The following is a 27,057-nucleotide window of genomic DNA, read 5'->3' on the forward strand; positions in this document are numbered from 1 at the left end:
TTTTAATCTGCACAGTTTTTATTACCAAACAGCCTAACGTTTTTTCTCATACTTTGTCCTAAAAAAATCTACTTGTTAATTTTTACAGGAATTCTTCACAATGAATTATTTGTATAACTGGGGTACAATTGTCAAACTTCTCCATTGGACCATTTTTTTTACTTACTCACATCTTTTCTAGAAATAATTTCACTATATTCTGACTGGTTTTCCACTTTACTATATAGATTATGTCAATGATCTATATAAATGAAATTTGATGGGATTTATGGATGATACTCTCTTATATTTTTGAGCCAATGATTTGTATTTTCAATCTTGATTGTAACTGCTAATGAAATGATACTGACTCTCAACTCCAATAAGGTGGTGTCTCTTTGATTATTTAGCAATAGTGGGAGTTCAGACCTCATGCATAGCACTGCTTATTAAAGTAGCACATGCAGTTTTAAAAACAAGGCATATAGTTGTGGTATCAAAATAATAGAATCCTAGCTTTATAAATCCCTTCCCAGGAACTCCCAGGCTATTTCATAAATGAGCTGAGAACCTTCATCCCTACACCCAATAATTTACCAGCTCCTGGTAAAACAATAAGGAACGCATTGCCAACTGTGTCAAGAATTTGTGCAAACTGTGAGGGTTTCTCTTTAGTTCTCTCAATCTCTTCTCTCAGATGACTTATTTCATTCATTAACGTTTCAGACTTCTTTTTAAATCCTTCAACAAGAAGTTCTTCTTGGATCTGTAAAAAGAAAAGCCCTCCATTACTCACATGCAGAATTTTGCATTTAACTTTAATTTACAAACACTATCTATTTCACTACCACCCAAGAAGGGTCTTTGATATTTTAAGACATTTATACCTAAAAAGAGGAGTATCCACAGTTTACACATATTTAAGGGGAATTTCTCAGTACCTTCCCATGGAGACTGTCCCAATACACACAAAAAAATTTCTCTTTTGAAGAGATTGCAGAAGGCAGGTGAACTAAAACTTACTCTCAATTATAAGGAGGTGTCTCTTTGATTTTTTCATGAATTATGGTTATCCTGATCTGTATAGAACACTCTAAGATAGGACATATAGTTTATTTTATATCAGCTTACATGATGAATCAAACAGGCATAAATAAATAGTGCAATTTATGAGATTGTACCATGTTCTATTTAATTCTATCATTTTATTATACTTCATTTTTCAATTTAATTAATTCATCTCTCTTTTTGAATGCATTTGTGAGCACGTGTGTAAATGCATACATATGTATGTGTTTGTCCATATCTATGGAGGCCAGAGGTTGATGTCGTATATGTTCTTCAAATGCTTCCTCCTTATTTTTTATTAAATGTATTTTTTTTCATTACATGTTTGACTATTTTGCTTACATGTGTAGGTACCATGTGTGTGCCTGCTGCCCATGGATATCAAAACAGCATATCAGATCCCGTGGAATTCTAATTCTCGACAATATAAGGTGCCATGTGATTGATGGAAACTAAACCTGGGTCCTCGGCAGGAACAATAAATGCTCTGAGCCAATTCTACAGTCTCATTTTAAAGATAAAGTCTCTCCTTAATTCTATAGCTAGTTGATTCTACTGGGCTGGCTAACTAGAAAGCTCAGGGGTCCTCCTATCTTTTTCCTGAAGGTCACTGGTAAATGTCATGTAGTCTAGGTTTTTTCATGGATTCTGAAGATCTAAATTAGTTCCTAATACATGTACAATGAGAACTTCAGTGACTGAGCCATCTCCACACCCCATCCTCCTCTTCTGTTTTATACTGGGCTGAAACACTGTTGTCTGAGGTTTACTGTCCTGCCCTGTTCCCACCATTGTTAAGTCCCAAAACAATCACACAAAGGTATATATTAATGATAAACTGATTGGCCCCTTAGCTCGGGCTTCTTATTAACTCTTATAACTTATGTTAACCCCTTATTCTTATCTATGTTAGCCACATGACTTGGTACCTTTTTCAGTGGGGCAGGTCACATCTTCCTTCTACTGTGCCTGGGCAGGACTGGAGAGGAATGGGCTTCCTCCTTCCCAGACTTATCCTGTTCTCATTGACCTGCCTCTACTTCCTGTCTGGTTGTCCTGCCTATACTTCCTGCCTGGATACTGGCCAATCAGCTTTTATTTAAAATACAATTGACAGAATATAGATATTGTCCCGCACCACAACTGATATATTCACACTAGATGGATCCACCTCATTTTCTTTGAAGAATAAGTCTAGAATCCTAAAGACTATTGGAAAGGGTCAACTGCAGCACAAGAAGACCATCCTAGAATTTCAACAAACAGCAACTCAGAACCCTGGGGATATTATTTATATGCTTGAAGTCTAACTCTATACAGATACTGGCGTCTTATGTGCTCAGAGCTTCAGTAAGGCCCATGTGAATTTTGATGCAAGACTCGCAGTTGAAGTTACAGTTTAAGACTGACAGTTTCCTTGTTGGGAAATCACAACACTATCTGGCACTGACAAACCCCATCTGCACTCACCTTCAGCTTGTGCTCTAGCATCTTCTCCTGCTCACTCAGAAGAGTCTCCCTTTCCTTCCCCATCTTCTCCTGAAGTTTAGCAATGTTTTCTTGGAAGCTTCTCTCTTGAGCTTCCATCAGTTGCTCTTGCTCCTCCTGTTTCTGTCTCAGCAGCTCTCGTTCCTTCTCAGCCACCTCCTTCTTTGTCCTCTCAGCTGTTCCACAGATGTTTGAGAGAGGAAAGAAATCACAGTCAGAATGTAGCTACACTATCCAGGGCTCAAAGGGAACCCTGTGATTACTCCCATTAGCCAGACCAGCAGCATCATGGTTCCTAGCATGATGGAAAGACACAAAATATAACACCCTATGTGTTTGTACATCTAGGAGATGTCAAACACCCAGCAGGAGGAAGCTCCTTATTCCAGAAGGATCTGCCTGTCCACCAGTCAGAGGGCTTTGCATAATGCACCCTCCTCTCTAACAGTTTGACACTTTACGCTACCTGCTATGGCCTTCTGTCCATCTGTAAGGGCTTTGTCTGAATTCAGGATGGAGTTCTCTATAGTACCCTGTGACTGTAGGAAGCTCTTGAGAACCTCATTTGCCTGGGGACCCAAGAAGAGAAAATACAATTTAAGCAGTAAAGATTAAGTCTTCTGCTGAGGTATTTATTGATAAATAAAACTCCTGATTTTTTGAGTCCTGTCTCACAAGGTCCATTTAATTCCATGGCCATAATGAAAGTACAAGCTTTTTCAGATTCAAAAACCCTCTGACTCAGCCTCCTTGCTAGCTTCACTGCCTCTCTTCCCAGAAATGCTTCCTACCAGCTGCCCTAGGTTACAGTTCCAACCACAGTTAAAAAGCAATTCCATGAAGTTCCACAGACACACAGTTTCTATTGGTTACCATGTTTGAAAATATTTTGTTTTCTACCTTCATGGGTATTCCAGACTTTACAGCTAAGACGACATATACAGAAATGTCACTTTCTATCTTAGAAAGCTTAGCTTAATATTTCTGGAAACATGCTTAGTTTTCTTTTATACAGCTTTATTATAGTATTATTAACAAATGAAAATTCTAACTGTTTAAGACACACGAAGTTTTAATGCATTATATGTATTAAGGAAGCTGCTTGTTGGTCCAGGTCACCAAGAACTGAAATAACCACACAGAAACTGTATTAATTAAATCACTGCTTGGCCTATTAGCTCTAACTTCCTATTGGCTAGCTTTTACATTTTAATTTAACTCATTTCCATTATTTTATATTTTACCACGAGGCTCACGGACTACCGGCAAGGGTTCAACATATCTGTCTCTGGCAGAGGCTCCATAGCTTCTCTCTAACTCTGCCCTCCTTTTTTCTCCAAGCATTCAGTTTAGTTTTCTCTACTAAACTCTACTCTATCCTATCAGGCCAAGCCAGTTTCTTTATTAACCAATAGTATTCAGCATACAGAAAGGAATCCCACATCAATTATATATTAAGTAATTATTATAGTTGAAAATTTTATATATCAATTGCCTCAAATAGTTACCTTTGTATGGTAATAATACTTGAAATCAACTTTTTTAGCTTTTAGATATATATCAGATTATTCTATGCATACTCACTATTTGTCTTTCTAAACTACTATGTCTTATATGAAGGCGTAAGTCACAAACAATGCCACACCAGTTTGGAATTATGATTAATAGGGTGGTATTTATTTAAAGGTGAAAAAACTTACAGATCACCGTCCCAGACAACAGCCCTCTGCGCAACCAGGAAGGGAGTCTAGTCGCCGGCAGAGCAGGAAGTGAAGAGAGAGAGGAGAGGGAAGTGGCTGCTTTTTTTAAAGGGAGAGAGACCACGCCCCAATGGGCTGGTATCTCAGCGGCTATAGGCTGGAGGAGCAGAAAAACCTCCTGCAACACCTCCCCCTTTTGTTTAAGTAAGAGAGTTCTAAACCCACTATGAAATTATATACAATAAGTACAAATATCCTCTTCTAACTAGCTTATGTCTTGTATAATAAATAACTTGGCCAAGTCATGAGAGAAAAGTAACTACATTTATATAGTCTTCAACCCCATCGAAGATCTGAGAAGGGAAATAATGTTATCTGGGTAATTAGGAAGTTCAGTAAAACAACTTTCAAAACATGCAACAAATCACAGAGACAACTAGCTACCTGGACAATCACCCAAAGTCATGTTTGCAGTAGAGCATGAGACTCTTAATCTCAGGGTCGTAGGTTCGGGCCCCACGTTGGGTGCCAGGTGAAGGCGTAAGTCACAAAGAATGCCACACCAGTTTGGAATTAAGATTAATAGGGTGGTATTTATTTAAAGGGGAAAAACTTACAGATCACCATCCCAGACAACAGCCCTCTGCACAACCAGGAAGGGAGTCTAGTCACCTGCTGAGCAGGAAGTGAAGAGAGAGAGGATAGGGAAGTGGCCACTTTTTTAAAGGGAGAGAGACCACGCCCCAATGGGCTGGTATCTCAGTGGCTATAGGCTGGAGGAGCAGAAGGACCCCCCCCCCGCAACACTTATAGCTATATGTTCATATGTCTTGATGAATGTCTCACTGTTCTCTCTATTCTCAGTCACAGTAATCACCATTGTACTCTATGTTAATGTGGCAGTTTACATGAGAATGGGTCCCATAGGCTCATATATTTAAATGAATGGTCCCTAGTTGGTACTACTATTTGGAAAGGATTAGGAAGTGTGGCCTTTTTGGATAAAGTATGTCATTGGGGGTAGGCTTTGAGATTACAAAAGTCCACACCAGTCCCAGTCTCTTTCTCTGCCTATTCCTTGTGCACAGAATGTGAAGTTCTCAGCTCCAGTGCCATGCCTGTCTGCTTCCCACCATGATGACTATGTATTACTCCTCCAAACTGTTATAAGTACCACATTGGGCTGCCCTAAGTCATGAACCATCTTTTTGGGGTGACTTTTGCCGCAATTCTTGCTGTAGCAGGTTTGTATATTCCAGGGTAGGGGCATGAGAATTAGAAATATTAGGTAAGGGGAACAGAGAAAAAAGAAACTCAGAGACGCAGGATAGTAATAGAAAGGCAACTCAGCAAATACTGAATGATGAATTTTGAGTACTGAGTTTGCCCGCAAATTTTTCATACACTTTTATGCCCTGATACAAAAGGGGGAGGAAGGCAAAAGACTGCTTTGACATGAGGCAAAGGAAAACAAGTACTGTTCGTTGTTTCGATACTTTAGACATCGAGCTATCATTTCCTGAGGAAAGTATTGGATGTTTGGGGAAATATACACAGCATAGACCAAGTGTTCTGTAGGCAGCCACTCCCTAAGTCAAACGTCCTATTTCAAAAGAAGGAGAAGTATGCTTGAATTCTATGACCTTAGGTTAGGGTGGAGCAGATCTACTTCTATGGGCCATCTTAATGTCCAAAACCTTCAGACAAGGTGGAATAGGCTCACATTTTTGGGTCTCCACACAAAACTAAAAGCAAGTCCCCAGTAAATACTTTCCCTTATCAGACTTGCTTGTACTCATAGTGCCTCTTCAAAGCCATAGAACAGTAATAAAACAGTTAATCTTAGTTTATCTTTCTTTCTCTCTCTCTCTCTCTCTCTCTCTCTCCATGATGCCACTGAAAGTGAGCCACAACATGCAGTATTTGTCTTCCTGTTACTGGCTTATTTCAATGAATATACTGTCTTTTAGATCCATTCATATTTTCACAATTGGCAGCATTTTTAAGGCTGAATAGTGATTCATCATATGGATATGAAATAAATAGTATATAGATGATTGACGGATGGATAGATAGATAGATATGATAGATAGAAAGATAGATAGATGACAGATGATAGATAGATAGATAGATAGATAGATAGATAGATAGATAGATGATAGATAGATAGATAGATGATAGATAGATGATAGATAGATAGATAGATAGATAGATAGATAGATAGATAGATAGATAGATGATAGATGATAGACATGCTAAGTAGACAAAATAATATAATGTACTTTTATTAGTAAGTAGTAAAAACAGCATGGTCCTTGCATAAAAACAGATATAAACCAATATAAGACACTGAAAGAGACAAGACATAATGAAATTACATCTCTGTATTATATTTTTCACCTAAAAGAACTAAAAGTGGATTAAACCTAAGACCTGGTATTTTAAAATTCTTAAAACGGGACAGATGAAAAATATTTGAACAAAAGTTGGGGGAAAAGCCATATAGCATTGGATTCATGATGGTGTTTTAGACTTAGTATCAAAATCATAGACAAATAGATAAGTGAGACTATAGCCAACCATAAACTTCCTGTACAGTAAAGGAAGCACTTGATCAAATCAAAGGGGACATATCAAATGAGAGAAAATGTTTGCAAGCCATATACTGATAAGGAGTTAAAATATGAAGACAACGAAGAACTCACACAATACAATAGGGAAAACTAGTATGCTTACAATAACATACAATTACCCTGAATTATAATTTTCAAAATAAGAAATTCAAATGGCCAACAAGTATTTGTACTCAGTTTTACTAATCGTTCATGAAATAACAAACTAAAACCACAATGGTGTGTCATCTTGTGGCCATGCTTATTATAATAAGCTCAAACGTTTTGATTGAGTTACCAAAAAACGTTATAGATTTCTTAGTGAAATGGAAACTGATTACAGTCATTATACATAACAAAATAAAGATTCCTCAAAAAAGAGAATTCTGAGATTCTGATAGCTGACCTGCCAAATCTATTAATGAAGGTAGTGTGGACGTAGGCAATGTGTTAGGGCACTGGCACATTACACTTTTTCAGTAGATGAGAGTGGGAAGCACAACTACTTAGTTTACATATTCTGATATATATAAATTAAGAAATCTAGCCAAGTCACGCTGAAATTATTCTTGTGCCAGAACTGAATGCTCAGGGTCTGCCAACCATGAACCTGTCTTCACCTTGATTAGTTACACCAATACCTAGTAGCTACCACTCTAGCTGAACTCCGTAAGCCATTGTTTCTGTCATTTCTCACCTTTACTCCCTTCCGGGGCACTCGCTCATAGTTCTGCTCCACCTCCTTCCTGGCCTCTATGTAGAGACTGTGCCCGCCAGGAACAGAGAAAGCTCCACTTGAGACACTCTTCCTCAGGGACTCTGAAAGCTTGTCCAGCTCAGCCTGGCAGTGACTGACAGATGCTGCTTCATTCTGTTGCATGAAAGCTTCCTTCCTTTCTTCTATGACAGCCTGCAGGATAATAGGGGAAGGAAGAACAAAGCTGTTACAAGTAAGGTGTGATGGTTTGAAAAAACTTGGCCATAGGGAGTGGCACTAATAGGAGATGTGACTTGTTGGAATAGGTATGGCATTGTTAGAGGAAGTATATCACTATGGAAGTGGGCTTTGGGGTCTCTGGCGCTCAAGTCTCGCCCACTATCACAGTTCACTTCCTGTTTCCTGTAGATCAAGATGTAGAACCCTCTGCTATTTTTCCAGGACCATGTCTTCCTGCACGCTACCATGCTTCACACCATGATGATAGTGAACTAAACCTCTGAAACTGTAGGGAACCCTCAATTAAATGCTTTCCTTTATGAGAGCTGCTGTGATCATAGTCTCTCTTCACAGCAACACAAACCCTAAGAGAGAAGGTCCTACTGTGATTTTCTGAATGAACCAATGAGACAGCCCCAGAGTGGACTGGGAAAGGAGGAGGGTCAGGAATCCCAACCTAGTTAATTCTGTGTGTTAATTTCTGGAAAGTCTGTCAGCTTCCTTGGGTTCATACACAGCAGCTGTTAAATCTAGTTGGAAGACATAAGACTATTTCCTCTGAAAATGGAGGTTGGTGTAGCTGAAAAACCAATTCTTCAGAGCTGAGAGAACTGTACTTGTAGGAGAGTTTTGAACCATCATGAATTCTTTCAGTGATAACTTGAGTGTTGGCAGGCTAGAACATGTGTGTTTTGTTTCCTTACATGTTTGTTTGTGCTCATAAGTGATAACCCTAATTAATTTCCTCAATATGAACTAAAAGATTTTTGTCCTTCCAGGTTCAATGTCAGATAAATGGAAGACCAGAAACTCTCACGGAAGCTGCTTTTGGTCTGATAGGTCATGGTAATCCCCTGAGAGTTGGTTTTTGGCACCAATGCCTTCATCACCCTGGGCTGGTGACTGTGCTGGATAGTAATCCTATGGTGACATTATATTACATAACAGAAGGAGATCTAGCCACCCAAGCCCTTCAGAATGTATGTTTTGACTTTTGCGGCTGGAAAAGAAATCAGAACAACTAGAAAAATAGAATGCAGTGATTCCTTGTGTTTTGCTAAGGGGAAAAGCTTTTCCCAGACCTATAGATCAGTGTTAAATCAATCAGACAGCACATTTTCTGTTTTCAGTGCATCAAACAGAGACCCACATACTCTTGCTTCAACTCTCTTTTGAACTTTGAGATAATAAAATGCATGCTGTTTCAAGGTACTAAGTGCATGATATCTTGTTTCATAGCAATAAAAATAATAAAATGTTATTGCTTCAAGAAAGGGAAAATTCTAATGCAAAGAGTTAAGTTTTCCATAAAAATTTCAATGAGAAAGATTCAGACCTTGAGATTTAAAAAAGTGGAGTCTAAGGGTTGTATCAGAAGGGCAAGGATCAGGCAAGCTAAGTGCTAGGATGTGTTACCACCAGTCTCCTCTGGAACTCTTGCTCGTCGTCCTTGAAGGAGTGCTCCATGAAAACAGCAATGGCTTCCTTCTCACAGTCTGCATGTACATCCAGAAGCTCTTGGAGAGTGCCTGTTGGGAGCTGCAGCTGCTGGGTCATCTGCTCACTGTAATGGTCAGCTGCCTTCTGCACAGCTGCCGAGTTCTCACGCTGAGCCAGGGTCATCACCGCATTCTCCAAGCAAGGCACAGTCCCACTATTGATGGCATCCAAGTAGGTCTTCACCAGAGTCCCCAGTCCTAAGAAAAATATCGTTAAGAACTGGTACATTCTCACTAACTGTTATTTACAAGTTTTAGGCCTAATGTTATCAAAAGCAACAAAATTCTATTCAACATGAATTTCTCTTCTTTTCTAACGTCTTCCATATCTTTCATTCTCTTTTCATGGCCTCTCAGAATCAATAGTTATTTAATAAAACTGACTTCTTCCTTTGCAGTTTCCAAATTTAATGCACTAAAAATAATTACTGATTCTAAGTAAGAGGTTTCAAGACTTTTTTGGAAGGAAAAAGTACGATACCAAATAATTAAAGGAAAAGTATGTTAGAATAAGAAAGAAAATTTCATCTTTTGTGAGATCAAGTTGTAAATGAAAATTCAAGTCCTTCAGGAAAAAAATGTCAAAAGTTTGAAGAGAGAATACAGAACATGAAACCAAGTATAAACCCATTTGAGCAGAGGCAAAACATGGTTACACAGGCAGAATGTCTATGGTGCTTAGAATGTTTAAACTTGTTTCTCTAATTGAATGGGACCCTTGACCTGCTGTGTTCTGACCAGTGTCAGCCCAAAAGTAATCTAAACTGAGCCACTCTTCCAGGGGAACTCCAAGTTATCTTGCAGATTTCTGTCCACTCATCTGGACATCTTTATGGTATTACCTGTGTAACACAAGCTAGGCTTCAATAAACACTCATATTTAGAAAGGTCAAGTATGAAACTCATATGTGTGTCTGAACATTTGTTTCCTCCATATTCCTTTATATAAGCATACAAAAGTTTCAAGACCACAAAAGAATCATCACTTCATTGAATATTCTAAGCCACAGGGACGTGCCTGCTACAAAAGAAACTCACGGTTTCCTGTGACAGTAATCCCGCCTCTCAGCGTCTTGGTCTTTGCATTGGTGAAAATGTAGGAACAGAACTTTTTTGATTCCACCTGGAAATTCCATTCCAGTTCGTTTTCTGGAACTTTTTCAATTTGAGATAGTAAACTTGTGTCCCTTGTAGGCCGGTCAAAGACAAAGCACCTCCGTACTGGAAAGAAATATCTGAGACATTCTCTAGTCGTGTTGGACTTTTGGACTTTGGGATTGTTTCCTGTAAGAGAGGGGGGCACTCAGTGATGGGGCAGCTGGAAGGTAAGATGATTAAAAACTTTCCAAGAATGTTTTCCAGGTGGCAGCTCCAGGCCATCTGAATGACTGTGCCGACAGCTCTAAAGTAATGAGTGCATTTGGAGACCTCACTACTTTGTCATTACATTGGACTTGACATTATTTTCCAGGGAATCTCGATGAGATAAATTAGCTATTTAACATCAATATTTGTCTAAATAATAGATAAATGAATAACATATCGATTTTAGGTACTTATCTGTCCCACTAAACATAATCCATGTAATGAATTTGTAATGTTAACATGCCACCATATTGGATAAGGCAAAAAGGTGAAATTTCAGTGAATAATGAAGTTTTGCACATTAATGGAGACATACATCTTCTTCCCTCACCCCCATGCACTAAAAGAAATCCACGACATGGTATAACTATTTGAGCTAGTAAAACATTCAAGTGAGAAAGATTTTTTAAAGTATTGTCAGTAGATTTCCCTGTAATTTTAAGGTTTTTATTCACTTATTTATTTGATGAACCAGTTTTTCTCAAAATAGGCTATGAAAAACAATTATATTAACAAATAAATAAAGCTCAGGAAGTAGTCGCCTTGACCATAATCCTTATCTATTTTTGTTTCTGTTTTTCATTGTAATACTAAAAGTATTTAATATGATATATTCTAAGATAAAGTAAGTTTAAATCTTAACTCTGAATATTTTCAAGTAATAATGATTGCCAAAATTATGGCTATGTGCCAATTGTCATGACCATTAACAAGGGTTTCAGTGTAGTCTAAAGTAGAGATGTCAAGTGCTGAGCAGCATTTAGTGAATTCTATGTCCCGCAGTGATACCTGGAATCAGCTTCAGGGCATTCTCCAGGTACTCGTCCGCTGTGATGGCACGTCCATCTAACTTCAGCTCCAGAGTGAAATCCCGAACAGTCCAGACAAAGTCCGGGAAGAAGCTCACAAACTCACTGGAGTCCTTTACTTCATCCTCTCTGGGGCTGGCCTTTGCCCGGATTAGCTGTGTTAATTCAGTCACATAACTGGATTGTAGCTAAGGATATGAAACAAAATACCTCCTAGATATCATGTCGAATCAGTTATTAAAACTATTCCCCTTAGTCCTGTGTCCACTCAAACTCAACCAAGACTTTTTGACTTGGATAAGAGAACAAGAAGTAAGATGCCTTCCTCCTATAGTTAAGGGAACATGTTAGTTTGGTCCCTGGAAGGATACTGCAGCTGCTCCAGAGCCTGGCGGTTGATGGTGTTCATGCTGTTGTAGACAAAGGTGCTGCTTAAAAGCACAGCCAAGGCAAAGATCCATGAGTCATTCTTAGGGTCACCCTAGAGGACACATGAGGACATGGGTAATTAAAAGCATAATATTCATTCATTCATCCAAATGTTCCTTCATACTTTCAGATATATTATTAGTGGATCTGAGAGAAATTACAAAATTTGAACACAATTCTACATCCAATCCTCATTGCTCACACTTACACTGACCCCTCTCAATGTATAGCTTGCTTAGCTAAGTTACCTGACAGAGGCAGGATATAAGTCAGTGGTAGGAAGCTAAACAGTCTTGCACAAGGTTCTGGATTTGGTTCCCAGAACTGACTGGTAAAATGACAAAATATTCAATGCATATAAAACATTTCCTAGATGTCTGGAACACAGTAGGTAATGATAAGTAGGCAGTTGCACCTTGATGAGTTTTGTCACAATTATAGACACAAATCTTATTCAGTTAAGTACAATTCGTCACTGTGCTTCTGACAAAATGCAGAGATATATTTGGTAGCTATCAGTTTCCATATAATTGCCTTTTAGAAGATGAATTATTGCAATAGCAAAAAAATATGCCAACATATACATACAACCACAGTAACACTGTCTGCCAGAAAGAGAGTCAAAATTATTAATAACAAAACAGCATGGAAAAGCACATAGAGAGGATGAGTTAATCTGAAAATTTAGAGCAAGAAGTCATTACATCCGGTAAGATTCTTCCTTACCTTTTCTATATCACCAAGACCCTCTGTGTCCAAAAGGACCAGGGTATGGGTTGGCTTGGTGGGGTGAGGCACACACCACATCCAGATTCCCTTGGTTTCAGACTGCACGGTGGAACCCAAGGAAAAGCCTGAAAGGAAGAGGAACAAACAGAAAAGGTCAGAGCAGGAAGACCAAGGTAGTTGAATGCTGAGAATAGTTAGCAAGCAGCAAGGAAAAGACTTGTTTTTACTTCAGCAAAGACCGTGAATTCAGTCCATAAATAATACTTTCCTAAGAAATACTTGAGCCTTCTACTTACCTCATTCTTCCAACTCCTCAAAATGGATTGTATTAAAGGATTAGTTTAGACTCTATTAATTCTAGTATTTATATATGAGTTTAAAAAATTTTGTGTCCTCTTACTTCTGGTAGAGTCCAAGCACTGAAGCCCAGGAGTCAATGACCACCTAGCACTGAAGCCCAGGAGTCAATGGCCACCTAGCACTGAAGCCCAGGAGCCAATGGCCACCTAGCACTGAAACACAGGAGCCAATGGCCACTTAGCACTGAAACACAGGAGCCAATGGCCACCTAGCACTGAAACACAGGAGCCAATGGCCACCTAGCAGGCATTGCCTTCACTCGCTTATACTCTCACAACGCACAGTGCACCCGAGACTTATTTCTCACCTTGGTCACAGTTCCTTTCATAGATTTCCATTCAATGTTTCTCATGCCACATGTTGACACTCATTTTCACCTGCTTCTTTGGAGTGAGGAGCGATTAATTTCTACCTGGTCATTCATATTGTCACTTGTCAAGTGCTTGCTCACACCTATTAGCTCCCTTTGTCCTCCCTGCATCACTGTGAACAGTACCACCATTCCATATCCTTCAATTACCTCGCGAATGCATGGTATAGTTTAGATGTGGAATATCAACCAAAGGCCCATGTGTTCAAGACTTGCGCCACAGAATGCTGAAATGATTAGTTGTGTAAAAATTAGAGGTGAGGCCAAGTAGGCGGTCTTTGAATTATTAGGGGTGTGCCTTTAAAAGAGAGTGTAGAACACTGTCTCTTAAGTATTGCTGTTGTTTTTTTTTTGCCTGTTTAATCTTTTTTTTAATTTATTATTTAATCAAAATTTCCACCTCATCCCCTCCGCCCATTTCCCTCCCACTCCCCCCATTCCCCTTCCCCTCCCTCTCCAGTCCAATGAGCAGTGGGAAGTCCAAGGTCCTCCCCCCTCCATCCAGGACTAGGTTTTCTTCACGCCAAGCTTGAAACCAATAGAGCAGCACGGCTCTGTCACATGCTTCCTGCTAAAGATCATTGCCTTCCCCCACCAAACCCAAAAGCATTGTGACCAATTATCCAGGAAGTGAATCCTCCAGCAATGTCAGCCGAAGCAAACCTTTGTCTTTGTCACTGATTTTTTTCATACTTCGGTCATCATGGTGACAACTGACTGGCATCATAGGCTATCATGCCAGGCCACTGATGGGAATAATAGCTTTGGGCTTTGGTTTTGTTTGGTTTGGTTTTGATGCCCCTTCCTCCCTTAGTTTATTCATCTGTTGAGCTCTGTGGCTATTGCCTCATCAATGTGGAATAATCTCAGGGACAGAGAGCAGCCAAGTGACACCTTGTTCTTTATTTTCAAAAGTTTAAACCCACAGTTTAAACTTCTCAAAACCAGTGGACAGCGGGCTGTATCCGTTGCTCCCAGACTTTGCCCATTTGTCATACACGACATTTTCTTCCTTCAACCAAAGAGACACAAATGGCATATAATTCATAGTATGCCATGGTTCAGCATAGCCACACTGTGATCTCCACAGGACAAATGGTAAAGTCTGCCTTTCTGAAGACTTCTGGACCTGACTTCTGTTGAATCACATGGGGAGAGACTGCTGCCTGAGCAACTGTTGTAAACATGGTAAATGTGATAGGAGACCATTTTCTTCAGTCATGTGGATAAAGTATTACAAAGTGAGTCACCCACAGAGACATAGAGTGACATGAACCTGTTTCTGGACCTTGGTTGGGAACTAATCTCCTTCTTTACTACTGTAACATTGGAAAGTCCAAATATAATTCAGAGTTCTAATGACAAATTTTCTTAGCTACCAACGTTATCTTGAGTAGAAAATGAAAGCAATACTGTTGAAACTTCCCAGTCTAAAACCCGTGTCTTAGGGCTCTCAAATGCAAATCACTCAAAAGTTTATAGTTATTCGGGGGAGCTCGGGGGTTTCTTGGCCCCCTGTCCTGCTTGGGCTCTCTGCTGCCTCTTTCTTCCTGGCCCACCCAGCTTCCGTCCAGAGCCCTCCCCACTTCGCCCCCACTGCCCTCTTTTGGCGCGTGGCATCGCCCAGCGCAGCCTATCTGGGCGCTGGGTCCGAGTACCCGGGGCTCCCGGGCGGGCAGCAGTTCCTTTGTTTCTGTGGCCTGCCTGCACCAAGCGGGGTAGGCGCTTTGTCTGCGAGCTGCCCAACCAGCACGGAGGCCTGATCTTTCGGCGCCAGGAGACCCAGCATTGGGGTGAGTTTCTGGCCCACGGCGCCAGCCTGGGACGGGGAGCTCGGGGGTTTCTTGGCCCCCTGTCCTGCTTGGGCTCTCTGCAGGGCCTCTACTCCCCGGGTGCTGCCTCTTTCTTCCTGGCCCACCCAGCTTCCGTCCAGAGCCCTCCCCACTTCGCCCCCACTGCCCTCTTTAGGCGCGTGGCATCGCCCAGCCCAGCCCATCTGGGCGCTGGGTCCGAGTATCCGGGGCTCCCGGGCGGGCAGCAGTTCCTTTGTTTCTGTGGCCTGCCTGCACCAAGCAGGGTAGGCGCTTTGTCTGCGAGCTGCCCAACCAGCACGGAGGCCTGATCTTTCGGCGCCAGGAGACCCAGCATTGGGGTGAGTTTCTGGCCCACGGCGCCAGCCTGGGACGGGGAGCTCGGGGGTTTCTTGGCCCCCTGTCCTGCTTGGGCTCTCTGCTGCCTCTTTCTTCCTGGCCCACCCAGCTTCCGTCCAGAGCCCTCCCCACTTCGCCCCCACTGCCCTCTTTTGGCGCGTGGCATCGCCCAGCGCAGCCTATCTGGGCGCTGGGTCCGAGTACCCGGGGCTCCCGGGCGGGCAGCAGTTCCTTTGTTTCTGTGGCCTGCCTGCACCAAGCGGGGTAGGCGCTTTGTCTGCGAGCTGCCCAACCAGCACGGAGGCCTGATCTTTCGGCGCCAGGAGACCCAGCATTGGGGTGAGTTTCTGGCCCACGGCGCCAGCCTGGGACGGGGAGCTCGGGGGTTTCTTGGCCCCCTGTCCTGCTTGGGCTCTCTGCAGGGCCTCTACTCCCCGGGTGCTGCCTCTTTCTTCCTGGCCCACCCAGCTTCCGTCCAGAGCCCTCCCCACTTCGCCCCCACTGCCCTCTTTAGGCGCGTGGCATCGCCCAGCCCAGCCCATCTGGGCGCTGGGTCCGAGTATCCGGGGCTCCCGGGTGGGCAGCAGTTCCTTTGTTTCTGTGGCCTGCCTGCACCAAGCAGGGTAGGCGCTTTGTCTGCGAGCTGCCCAACCAGCACGGAGGCCTGATCTTTCGGCGCCAGGAGACCCAGCATTGGGAGAGCCAACATTGGGGAGAGACAGCGTTTGGTAGGCAAGGAGACCTAATCCGGTAAAAGAAGATCCATAGGGAGCATTTGGAAGAAGAGATGGGCCGACGTCAAGGCAAGAATTCGCCCAACAAGCTGAAAAGCAACATGAAGCTACCAGAAACAAGCGACCTCACAACGGGAGGACAAGAACCCCTTAATCAAGAGGAAGGAGAAAAGATTGACTTCATGAAAGTGATTGACACCCTTAAACAGCATGTAAAAAACGCCCTTATAGAAATGGATGAGAAATATAACAGAAAGTTTGAAGAATTGAATAAATCAGTGAATGATACCCTAGAAAACCAAGGAAAAACAATCAAACAGATAATGGAAACAGTTCAAGACCTGAAAACTGAAATGGAGGCAAAGAAGAAAACACAAACAGAGGGCCGTCTGGACATGGAAAATCTAGGTAAACGAATAGAGACTACAGAAACAAGCATAACCAGCAGAATACAAGAGATAGAAGAAAGACTCTCGGATTCTGAAGATACCATAGAGAAAATAAACACACTGATCAAAGAAAACAGCAAGTCCAACAAACTCTCATCACAAAACATTCAGGAAATATGGGACACAATAAAGAGACCAAACCTAAGAATAATAGGAGTAGAAGAAGGAGAAGAAGGGCAGCTCAATGGTCCAGAAAATCTATTTAATAAAATTATAGAAGAAAACTTTCCCAACCTAAGGAAAGATTTTCCTATGAAGGTGCAAGAAGCATACAGAACACCGAATAGGCTGGATCAAAAAAAAACATCCCCTCGCCATATAATTATCAAAACACAAAGCATACAGAATAAGGAAAGAATATTAAGAGCTGCAAAGGAAAAAGGCCAAATTACTTATAAAGGTAAACCTATCAGACTTACACCTGACTTCTCCATGGAAACCATGAAAGCCAGAAGGTCCTGGATAGATGTACTGCAGAAACTGAGAGACCATGGGTGCAAGCCCAGATTACTATACCCAGCCAAGCTTTCATTCACTATAAATGGAGAAAATAAAATTTTCCAGGATAAAAACAAATTTAAACAATACGCAGCCACAAATCCAGCCTTACAGAAAGTAATTGAAGGAAAATCACTAACCAAGGAGTCCAACAATGACCACAATAACTCAGACATCTAGAGACCCTTCACCAACACAAAACAAAGAAGGGAAACACACAAACTCTACGACTAAAAAAAAATGACCGGAGTTAACAACCACTGGTCATTAATATCACTTAATGTCAATGGACTCAACTCACCTATAAAAAGGCACAGGCTAAGAGATTGGATAAGAAAACAGGATCCAACATTCTGCTGTTTACAAGAAACACACCTCAACCACAAAGACAGGCACCTACTCAGAGTAAAGGGCTGGGAAAAGGCCTATCAAGCAAATGGACCTAAGAAACAGGCAGGTGTGGCCATACTAATCTCTAACAAAGTTGACTTTAAACTTAAATCAATCAGAAGAGATGGAGAGGGGCATTTTATACTCATAACAGGAACAGTTCATCAGGATGAAGTCTCAATCCTGAACATATATGCCCCTAATATAAAAGCACCCACGTACATAAAAGAAACATTGCTAAAATTCAAGGCAGCCATCAAACCGCACACACTAATAGTAGGAGACTTCAACACTCCTCTCTCACCAATGGACAGGTCAATCAGACAGGAACCTAACAGAGAAATAAGAGAATTAGTGGAGGTAATGAATCAAATGGACTTAACAGACATCTATAGAACATTCCATCCAAATAGGAAAGAATATACCTTCTTCTCTGCAGCTCATGGAACCTTCTCGAAAATCGACCACATAGTCGGTAACAAAGCAAACATCCACAGTTACAAAAAATATTAGTAACCACCTGTGTCTTATCAGATCACCATGGATTAAAGTTAGAATTCAACAATAATGCTACCCCCAGAAAGCATACAAAGTCATGGAAACTGAACAGTCAACTATTGAACCATAACTGGATTAAGGAAGAAATAAAGAAAGAAATTAAAGTCTTCCTGGAATTCAATGAAAATAAAGAAACAACATACTCAAACTTATGGGACACTATGAAAGCAGTCCTAAGAGGAAAGTTCATAGCACTAAGTGCCCACTTAAAGAAAACAGAGAAAGCTCACATTGGAGACTTAACAGCCCACCTGAAAGCTCTAGAAAAAAAAGAAGCAGACTCACCTAGGAGGAGTAGAAGACTGGAAATAATCAAAATGAGGGCTGAAATCAACAAAATAGAAACACAGAAAACAATACAAAAAATCAATGAAACAAAAAGCTGGTTCCTGGAGAAAATCAACAAGATTGACAAACCACTATCCAAGCTAATCAAACGGCAGAGAGAGAATTTGCAAATTAATAAGATCAGAAATGAAAAGGGGGACATAACCACAGACACAGAGGAAATTCAGAGAATCATTAGATCTTACTACAAAAGCCTATATGCCACAAAATGGGAAAATGTAAAGGAAATGGATACTTTTTTAGATAAATATTATATACCAAAGTTAAATCAGGACCTGGTGAACAATCTAAATAGACCTGTTAGTCGCGAAGAATTAGAAGAGGTTATCAAAAACCTCCCTACCAAAAAAAGCCCAGGACCAGATGGTTTCAATGCGGAATTCTACCAGATCTTCCAAGAAGATCTAATACCTATACTCCTTAATGTATTCCACAAGATAGAAACAGAAGGGTCATTACCAAACTCCTTTTATGAAGCCACAATTACTCTGATACCAAAACCACTCAAAGACTCAACCAGGAAAGAGAACTACAGGCCAATCTCACTCATGAATATCGACGCAAAAATCCTCAACAAAATACTGGCAAATCGAATCCAAGAACACATCCGAAAAATTATCCATTATGATCAAGTAGGCTTCATTCCTGAGATGCAGGGCTGGTTCAACATACGAAAATCTATCAATGTAATCCAGCATATAAATAAGCTGAAAGAAAAAAACCATATGATCATTTCATTAGATGCTGAAAAAGCATTTGACAAAATTCAACATCCATTTATGTTAAAAGTCTTGGAGAGATTAGGGATACAAGGGTCATACCTAAATATAATAAAAGCTATATACAGCAAGCCGACAGCTAACATCAAATTAAACGGAGAGAAACTCAAAGCCATCCCACTTAACTCAGGAACACGACAAGGCTGTCCACTCTCCCCATACCTCTTCAATATAGTGCTTGAAGTTCTAGCAATAGCAATAAGACAACATAATGGAATCAAGGGGATTCGAATTGGAAAGGAAGAAGTTAAACTTTCGTTATTTGCAGATGATATGATAGTGTACATAAGCGACCCCAAAAACTCCACCAAAGAACTCCTACAGCTGATAAACAGCTTTAGTAATGTGGCAGGATACAAGATCAACTCCAAAAAATCAGTCGCCCTCTTATACACAAAGGATATGGAAGCAGAGAGGGAAATCAGAGAAGCTTCACCATTCACAATAGCCAAAAACAGCATAAAATATCTTGGGGTACATCTAACCAAGGAAGTGAAAGATCTATTTGACAAGAACTTTAAGGCATTGAAGAAAGAAATTGAAGAGGATACCAAAAAATGGATGGACCTCCCTTGCTCTTGGATTGGGAGGATCAACATAGTAAAAATGGCAATTCTACCAAAGGCTATTTATAGATTCAATGCAATCCCCATCAAGATCCCATCAAAATTCTTCACAGATCTGGAGAGGACAATAATCAACTTTATATGGAAAAACAAAAAACCCAGGATAGCCAAAACAATCCTATACAATAAAGGATCTTCTGGAGGCATTACCATCCCTGACTTCAAACTCTATTACAGAGCTACAGTAATGAAAACAGTGTGGTACTGGCATAAAAACAGAGAAGTCGACCAATGGAATCGTATAGAAGACCCGGATTTTATCCCACAAACCTATGAACACCTGATTTTCGATAAAGGAGCTAAAAGTATAAAATGGAAGAAAGAAAGCATCTTCAACAAATGGTGCTGGCACAACTGGATGTCATCTTGTAGAAGAATGAAAATAGACCCTTATCTATCACCGTGCACAAAACTCAAGTCCAAATGGATTAAAGACCTCAATATCAGCCCGAACACACTGAACCTGATAGAAGAGAAAGTGGGAAGTACCCTACAGGAGCTGGGCACAGGAGATCGCTTCCTATGTATAACCCCAGAAGCACAGACATTAAGGGCAACATTGAATAAATGGGACCTACTTAAACTGAGAAGCTTCTGTAAAGCAAAGGACATAGTCAATAAGACACAAAGGCAACCTACTGATTGGGAGAAGATCTTCACCAACCCCACAACAGACAAAGGTCTGATCTCCAAAATATATAAAGAACTCAAGAAACTAGACTTTAAAATGCTAATCAACCCAATTAAAAAATGGGGCACTGAACTGAACAGAGAATTCTCAGCAGAGGAAGTTCAAATGGCCAAAAGACACTTAAAGTCGTGCTCAACTTCCTTAGCAATCAGGGAAATGCAAATCAAAACAACTTTGAGATATCATCTTACACCTGTCAGAATGGCTAAAGTCAAAAACACCAAGGATAACCTTTGCTGGAGACGCTGTGGAGGAACGGGTACCCTCATCCATTGCTGGTGGGAATGCCATCTTGTGCAACCACTGTGGAAGTCAGTGTTTCGGTTTCTCAGGAAATTCGGGATCAACTTACCCCTGGACCCAGCAATACCACTCCTGGGAATATACCCAAGAGATGCTCTATCATATGACAAAAGCATTTGTTCAACTATGTTCATAGCAGTATTATTTGTAATAGCCAGAACCTGGAAACAACCTAGATGCCCTTCAATGGAAGAATGGATGAAGAAAGTATGGAATATATACACGCTAGAGTACTACGCTGCGGTAAAAAACAATGACTTCTCGAATTTTGCAGGCAAATGGATGGAAATAGAAAACACTATCCTGAGTGAGGTGTCCCAGACCCAAAAAGATGAACACGGGATGTACTCGCTCATAATTGGTTTCTAGCCATAAATTAGCGCCACGGAGTCTACAATAGGTGAACCTAAAGAAGCTAAGTAAGAAGGTGAACCCAAGGAAAAACATATAGTTATCCTCTTGGCTAAGGGAAGTAGACCCAATTGCCGGGGAGAAAATTAGGATCTTGGGGGTGGGGCGGGACGGGGGTAAGGGGAGATGGGGAGAGAAAAGGTAGAAGGGAAGGAGGGGGGATTTGGGGAATCAGGAGAATTGGGATAAAGGAAAGGTGGATAGGGGAGCACGGAACCACAATTCTTAGTTAAGGGAACCACTTTAGGGTGAGCAAGAGATTTGACCCTAGAGGGGCTCCCAAGTGCCCAAGATGAGGTTTCCAGTTAGTTCCTTGGGTAGCTGAGGATTGGGAACCTGAAATGACCCTATCCGAGAGCAATACTGACGAATATCTTGCATATCATCATAGAACCTTCATCTGGTGATGGATGGAGACAGAGACAGAGACCCACACTGGAGCACTGGACTGAGCTCCCAAGGTCCCAATGAGGAGCAGAAGGAGGGAGAACATGAGCAAAGAAGTCGGGACCACGAGGCGTGCACCCACCCACTGAGACAGTGGAGCTGATCTACTGGGAGCTCACCAAGGCCAGCTGGACTGTGACCGAAAAAGCATGGGATAAAACCGGACTCTCTGAACATGGCGAACAATGAGGGCTGATGAGACGCCAAGGACAATGGCACGGGGTTTTGATCCTACTTAATGTGCTGGCTTTGTGGAAGCCTAGCCAGTTTGGATGTTCACCTTCCTAGATATGGACGGAGGGGGGAGGACCTAGGACTTACCACAGGGCAGGGAACCTGGACTGCTCTGTGGACTGGAGAGGGAGGGGGAGAGGAGTGGGGGGAGGGGTAGAAGGGTGGGAGGAGGGGGAGAAGGGTGGGAGGAGGGGGAGGGAAATGGGAGACTGGGAGGAGGTGGAAACTTGTTTTTTGTTTATGTTTTTTTTTCTTCTTTTCTTAATAAAAAAAAATTATTAAAAAAAAAAGTTTATAGTTATTCAATCCAGAAAAAGAAAAATACCTCCCCCAATTGATGGTCAAGAGTTCCTCTACTAGAAAGATAAAGACAAATGGGTTGTGTGGGAGGCAGAAGGACGGAAAGCAGAAAGGGTTGAAAGGGGAGGAAAGTTGAAGGACAGGAGGAGAAGGGGAAGGAGGTAACCAGAGGGAAGATAGGAGGAAAGAAAGAAGGAAGGAAAAGGGATGAGAGAGGAGGAACCCTGGGAGATGCATCCAGATGGAAAAGTTTTGCAGTCAAGTTTAATCAGAAAAGGTACTGAATCACTGATGCATAAACTAAAAAACATATTAGGAAGAATGCTGCCTGTGGGTTTTTTAAAAATGAAAACATCAAACAGAATCATGAGAAGAAAGAAGAGACAACTTAGTAGGGAAAACAGCATCCTTTACAAATTAGGAAATAAAGGTCAAAATGCTCAACATAATTTTAGTAGGTTAAGTAGCATACAACTGTGCAGTGCATAGGTCAGAACAATTAAAGATGTATTTTATGTTCCCGACATTAGGGGACATGCGTGGAATGCTAGGAATAGCACCAGTGTTCATCAACAACAAATGGATAAATGGTATGGTATCCCCAGACAACCACATGCAACAAAGTGGTAGAAATAAACTGGGGATATGTATGACAATTACAGGACACTCAGTGTCTTCTTCTGACCTGTGGATATGCACAGTGTACACATACCTGTAAAACACAAGCTCATATACTCCCCTACACACAAAGAAAGAAAGAATGAACATATTCTCTGTAAATGAAAGTATCAAGGAGCTGCAGAGAGTATGTGAGAGAGCATGATTTGTGTTCATGTGGTTAGTAGAGCTTTATTTCCAATATCTAATATTTGATCTGGACTGATCATTAACTCCATTGTCAATAATTCATAAAAAGTTTTGCTATGATAATGAAGCCAGTCTCAGAAAGGCAACCATGTTCCCTCTGATTTCAGCAGATACCTCAAGTCTGTGTGAAGAGGACAGGAAAGTGGAAGGGGAACTGTATTAGGAATGAAGGAGACTGGTGGGCAGGAGAGAGAGGAAGGAAAAAAGGAAAGATTACTGGGGGAGATCTGCTGAAACATACACCCATGCATAAAAATGTCTGTATGTAGCACATTACAGCAAAATAACAAACAAAGTTTGAAAAAGTTTGTCTTGAAATAAAAGGAAAGAAAGAAAAAAGGAAAAACAGCAAAGCAAACCCCAGAGATTGGATACAGCTCAGTTAGGATTTTGGCTATATAAGAACCCTACTACACATCCTTCTTCATTCCATCTCATTTGTTCGCTTGTTTGTTTGTTTTTATAGAACAGGTGAAACAATATTCACACTTGAAATGTTCTTGTAGCTTGAGCAAAGACACAGGAGGAAGAATGGGGGCTCTTGACAGAGTTCAGCTGTTGATCAGGTCAGAGTAGACGGTCAAGAGGAATTTTAAGGTGGATCTTTTGATAAAGTTGGGGAACAATAACTATACAGAAGAATGTGATCTTTTCCCATAGTTTATAAATTATAAGTTTGATGATAAGAATGGGGAATTTTCATCCATGAGAGGGACTGAACTCTTCCTCGATGAGCTTAGAAAAGTGTGCTCTACCACCTACCACTGGTCCAAGGAAATGGTCTCCACACATCAGAAGGACACTCACCATGGTTCTGTCCTGCAAGACGGTTCATGAGGTAGGACTTCCCTGTACGGTATAAGCCAACAATGGCCACCACCACCAGAGGCTGAGATATCTTCTCAAGAATCCTTATAGCCACCGGGTTTACCATCAGCTCTTCTTTCCAGTTTTGCACCAAACAAATGGGTGTCTCCATGGTCTACTGAGATGCCCCGGCACCCTATAACTGAGAGCAATCACTCCTTGAGATTCATGGTCTAAAGGTCATCGTCATTATTCATGGCAGATGCATCAGCTTTTGTTTGTGCACCACATATATCAACTTCTGTGTGTTTCTATAGGGGAAAAAAATGAGCTTAGCATTTCAAAGCCTGTTACAGTACTTAAAATACAGTATCTTATGATTCTTTCTCGAACTATGCAAAGAATTGCTTTGTTTTTTAAAGTATAAAAAGAGGAAAACAAAAGACTGATGTATGAGACCCGAATGCACTCAGGTTTTGTAGAAAGTGGAGCAAAATGCACACAAAAAACTTGCAAAGTGGGTAGGAAGATTTCCTGGCATTCTAAAAGAATTTGAAGTCTCAGGATGTGAAATTTACTGGCCATGTGTTGGACACTGTCTTGGGTGACTAATATCAGGGAGTAAACAAAATGCGAGCAAATTCCTGCTTTGGTGGCTCTCTTCTCAAATGTGAGAGATAATTGCAGAGAATGTGTGCGCGGACACACACACACACACACACACACACACACACACCTACCTTAGAAGAAAATGAGTAGAGAATGAGGTAGGGACTTTGGAAGCCGGCCTTAGATTTATGTAAACTGGAACCGACTCCACCAAAATAAAATGAAGCCTCTTGGTGACATCTTTGAGGATAGACGTCTACCTTCAGGAAAGCATTGAGGGCACTAGGAAGGAACTTGAGAGAAGCTATCCCACCAAAGAGTCACTGCAGGACTGTCGGGGTTGACTCCTGGATCCCAGACAGTGCAGTGCTTCCTTTCCAAGTTCCCTCCAACAAGAATGAGACATAATATTCTCAGTCTCCCAAACCAAGAGTTCTGAGAAAAGCAGCGCATGCACCTTTGGGACGCCAGGAGGCGCTCTGCACCGGGCGACACACCGCGGAGTCGCTTATGTGGTCTACCCCAGAGTAGAGTGCTCCCTGGAATTTCTCCCAGAGGTTGTTGAGTGAAAGGCTCAAGAAGACTCACCAGCTCTGGCGCGACAGCAGGGACCAATCCTCAACTGACTAGGCTCCTTAGAGGGTTGTCTTCCTGTTTCAGGCTCCTTGGCACAGCCACTCTTAGAAGCAGCAAAATAACAGCCACCCAAACGGAAGCTGAGTCAAAGAGAAATGAAATCGAAACCATGGTCCTTTCCTGATGAATCAGTAGCTGAGGGACTGAACAAGATAAGGAGAGTTTGCAAACTGAGCTGAGCTGAGCAGAGCTAGAGGAATTTCCCAGATTCCTCTGGACTTTCTGAAGTTACCGGGATCTCACAGGCTGAGCATTGCTCTCTCCACTCCACAGCACATAAATCAGATAAAATTAACCCAGAAGTGATGGTTCACACCTGCAAGCCTGGCAGGTGTGCCTGGGCAAGAGAGTGAGTTCCAGACCCTGTCTCAAAGAAATAAAGCAAAACCAAAATCAGATAAAATTATGCATGTGCCCCACTGCTGACCCATGCAACCCTTGGCACAACTCAGGTTACACCCTGAGTGCTTAAGAAATAAATAGGCTTCAGGAACCTAGTAGAAACACCATGCATTGTCTCACAAATGTGTATGTGGACCAGCTAGCATACAAGAAAGACTCAGTGATTCAGTAGGTGGGGCTCCCAGAGACAGATTCAGGCTTCATGGAGAGAAAAACAATTTCAGTTAGTGCTATACTTGAAAAATGGCAGTGAGGTGGGGTGGGGTGGGGTGGGGTGGGGTGGGGTGGGGTGGGGTGGGAGGTGGGAGTGGGAATGAGTTCCCTTTTATTTATTTGCTCTATTGCAGATTGATTTCTTATTTTTATCATCATGATAGGTATTTTGTTGTTTGGGGGCTGTTTGGTTTGGTTTTTGTTTTCTGTTCTTATAAGAAACAGGGTCTTATAAAAGCTAAGCTGTCCTCCAGCCTGGCAGAGATTCAATGGATGGCTTTGAACTCCCGATCTTCTGGCCTCCACTTTCCAAGTGTTGAGATTTCAGGCATAAGCCATTTCAGGTGATCTCATGAGGTGCTCAGAATTAAACCCAGGTTTCTATGTCTGGTAGGCAAGGATACCAACAACAGACCTACCTCCTCAGCCCCTTTTTAATTTGTGACTTGATGACAGAGTTTCATTCATCATTGGGAACTTCCTACTCCAAACCCTCTTTAGTCCCACTTAGAAAGGGAAGAACTTATACAGGAAGACTGTGGTTTTTCCCAGGGAACTCATTCCACCACCGCTGCCCAACAGGAGAAGGCAGAATGACACAGCATACACATCTGTCCGTGGTGCTTCCCAGAGAGCACTACCAATCAGCCATTGCCCGTCAGTGTTCTGGGTCCTTCGGCCTCTTGGATCTAGACAACTGCATCCACAGTGTGGTCTCCTCCTTCCCCTCCATACATTGCAGAACACTGGGGAAATGATACCTCTCAGATGGAGCAGGAGAGAGCTGCACCAACATAAACAGTCCAAACTCAGGCTGTGTATCCTTGCCAATGCAGATGGCTGGATTTCCCCCATCTAAAGCAGACCTTCCTTCCCCCTTTTTGCTGTATTACCAGTGGGCAAAGGAAATAGAAACTGAAGTTATGTTCTAACATGAACCTGCTTCGTTTAGGGTGTCAAAGATGAATGTTCAAGATCAAGTCCTTGGTATTTTAACCCTCTTCTTATTTTTTTTTTAAAAAAAGTCTTCAGTTTTTTTAAAATGATTATCTGCTGTCAGCTCCTCATTCAGTTCTTTGACCAAGGCTTCCATTGTAGAAAACGGTGAGACTGTGGAGACAGCCTATTTCCCAGAGCAGTTTGCTTGAGAAGGAGAACACATGACTCAGTCAAGTCTGTTCGTAGAGTTAACAGTACTGGGTTGTTCCTTCTCTGCCCCAATTGATGAGAGAAGTTCCCCGTGTGCTCCCCCCACACTCT

General features: G+C 41.6%; 1 protein-coding gene across 1 annotated transcript; it reads right to left on the reverse strand.

The window, feature by feature from the left end:
• On the reverse strand, positions 1–25,267 carry LOC121449387 (guanylate-binding protein 4-like). Its single transcript, XM_041653767.1, has 11 exons — positions 25,135–25,267; positions 23,938–24,139; positions 12,613–12,740; positions 11,829–11,938; positions 11,438–11,634; positions 10,322–10,567; positions 9,201–9,481; positions 7,545–7,757; positions 3,002–3,104; positions 2,518–2,711; positions 1–745 (listed from the first exon to the last, which is right to left on the reverse strand). Exons 2-11 carry the CDS (start codon positions 24,107–24,109, stop codon positions 527–529), a joined length of 1,863 nt encoding a protein of 620 aa, XP_041509701.1. The 5' UTR covers positions 24,110–24,139; positions 25,135–25,267; the 3' UTR covers positions 1–526.
• Positions 25,268–27,057: the final 1,790 nt, after the last annotated feature.

Source organism: Microtus oregoni, unplaced genomic scaffold, assembly GCF_018167655.1.
Source record: "Microtus oregoni isolate MIOR12 unplaced genomic scaffold, Mior012 000000F_ref0000247, whole genome shotgun sequence".
Taxonomy (NCBI): domain Eukaryota; kingdom Metazoa; phylum Chordata; class Mammalia; order Rodentia; family Cricetidae; genus Microtus; species Microtus oregoni.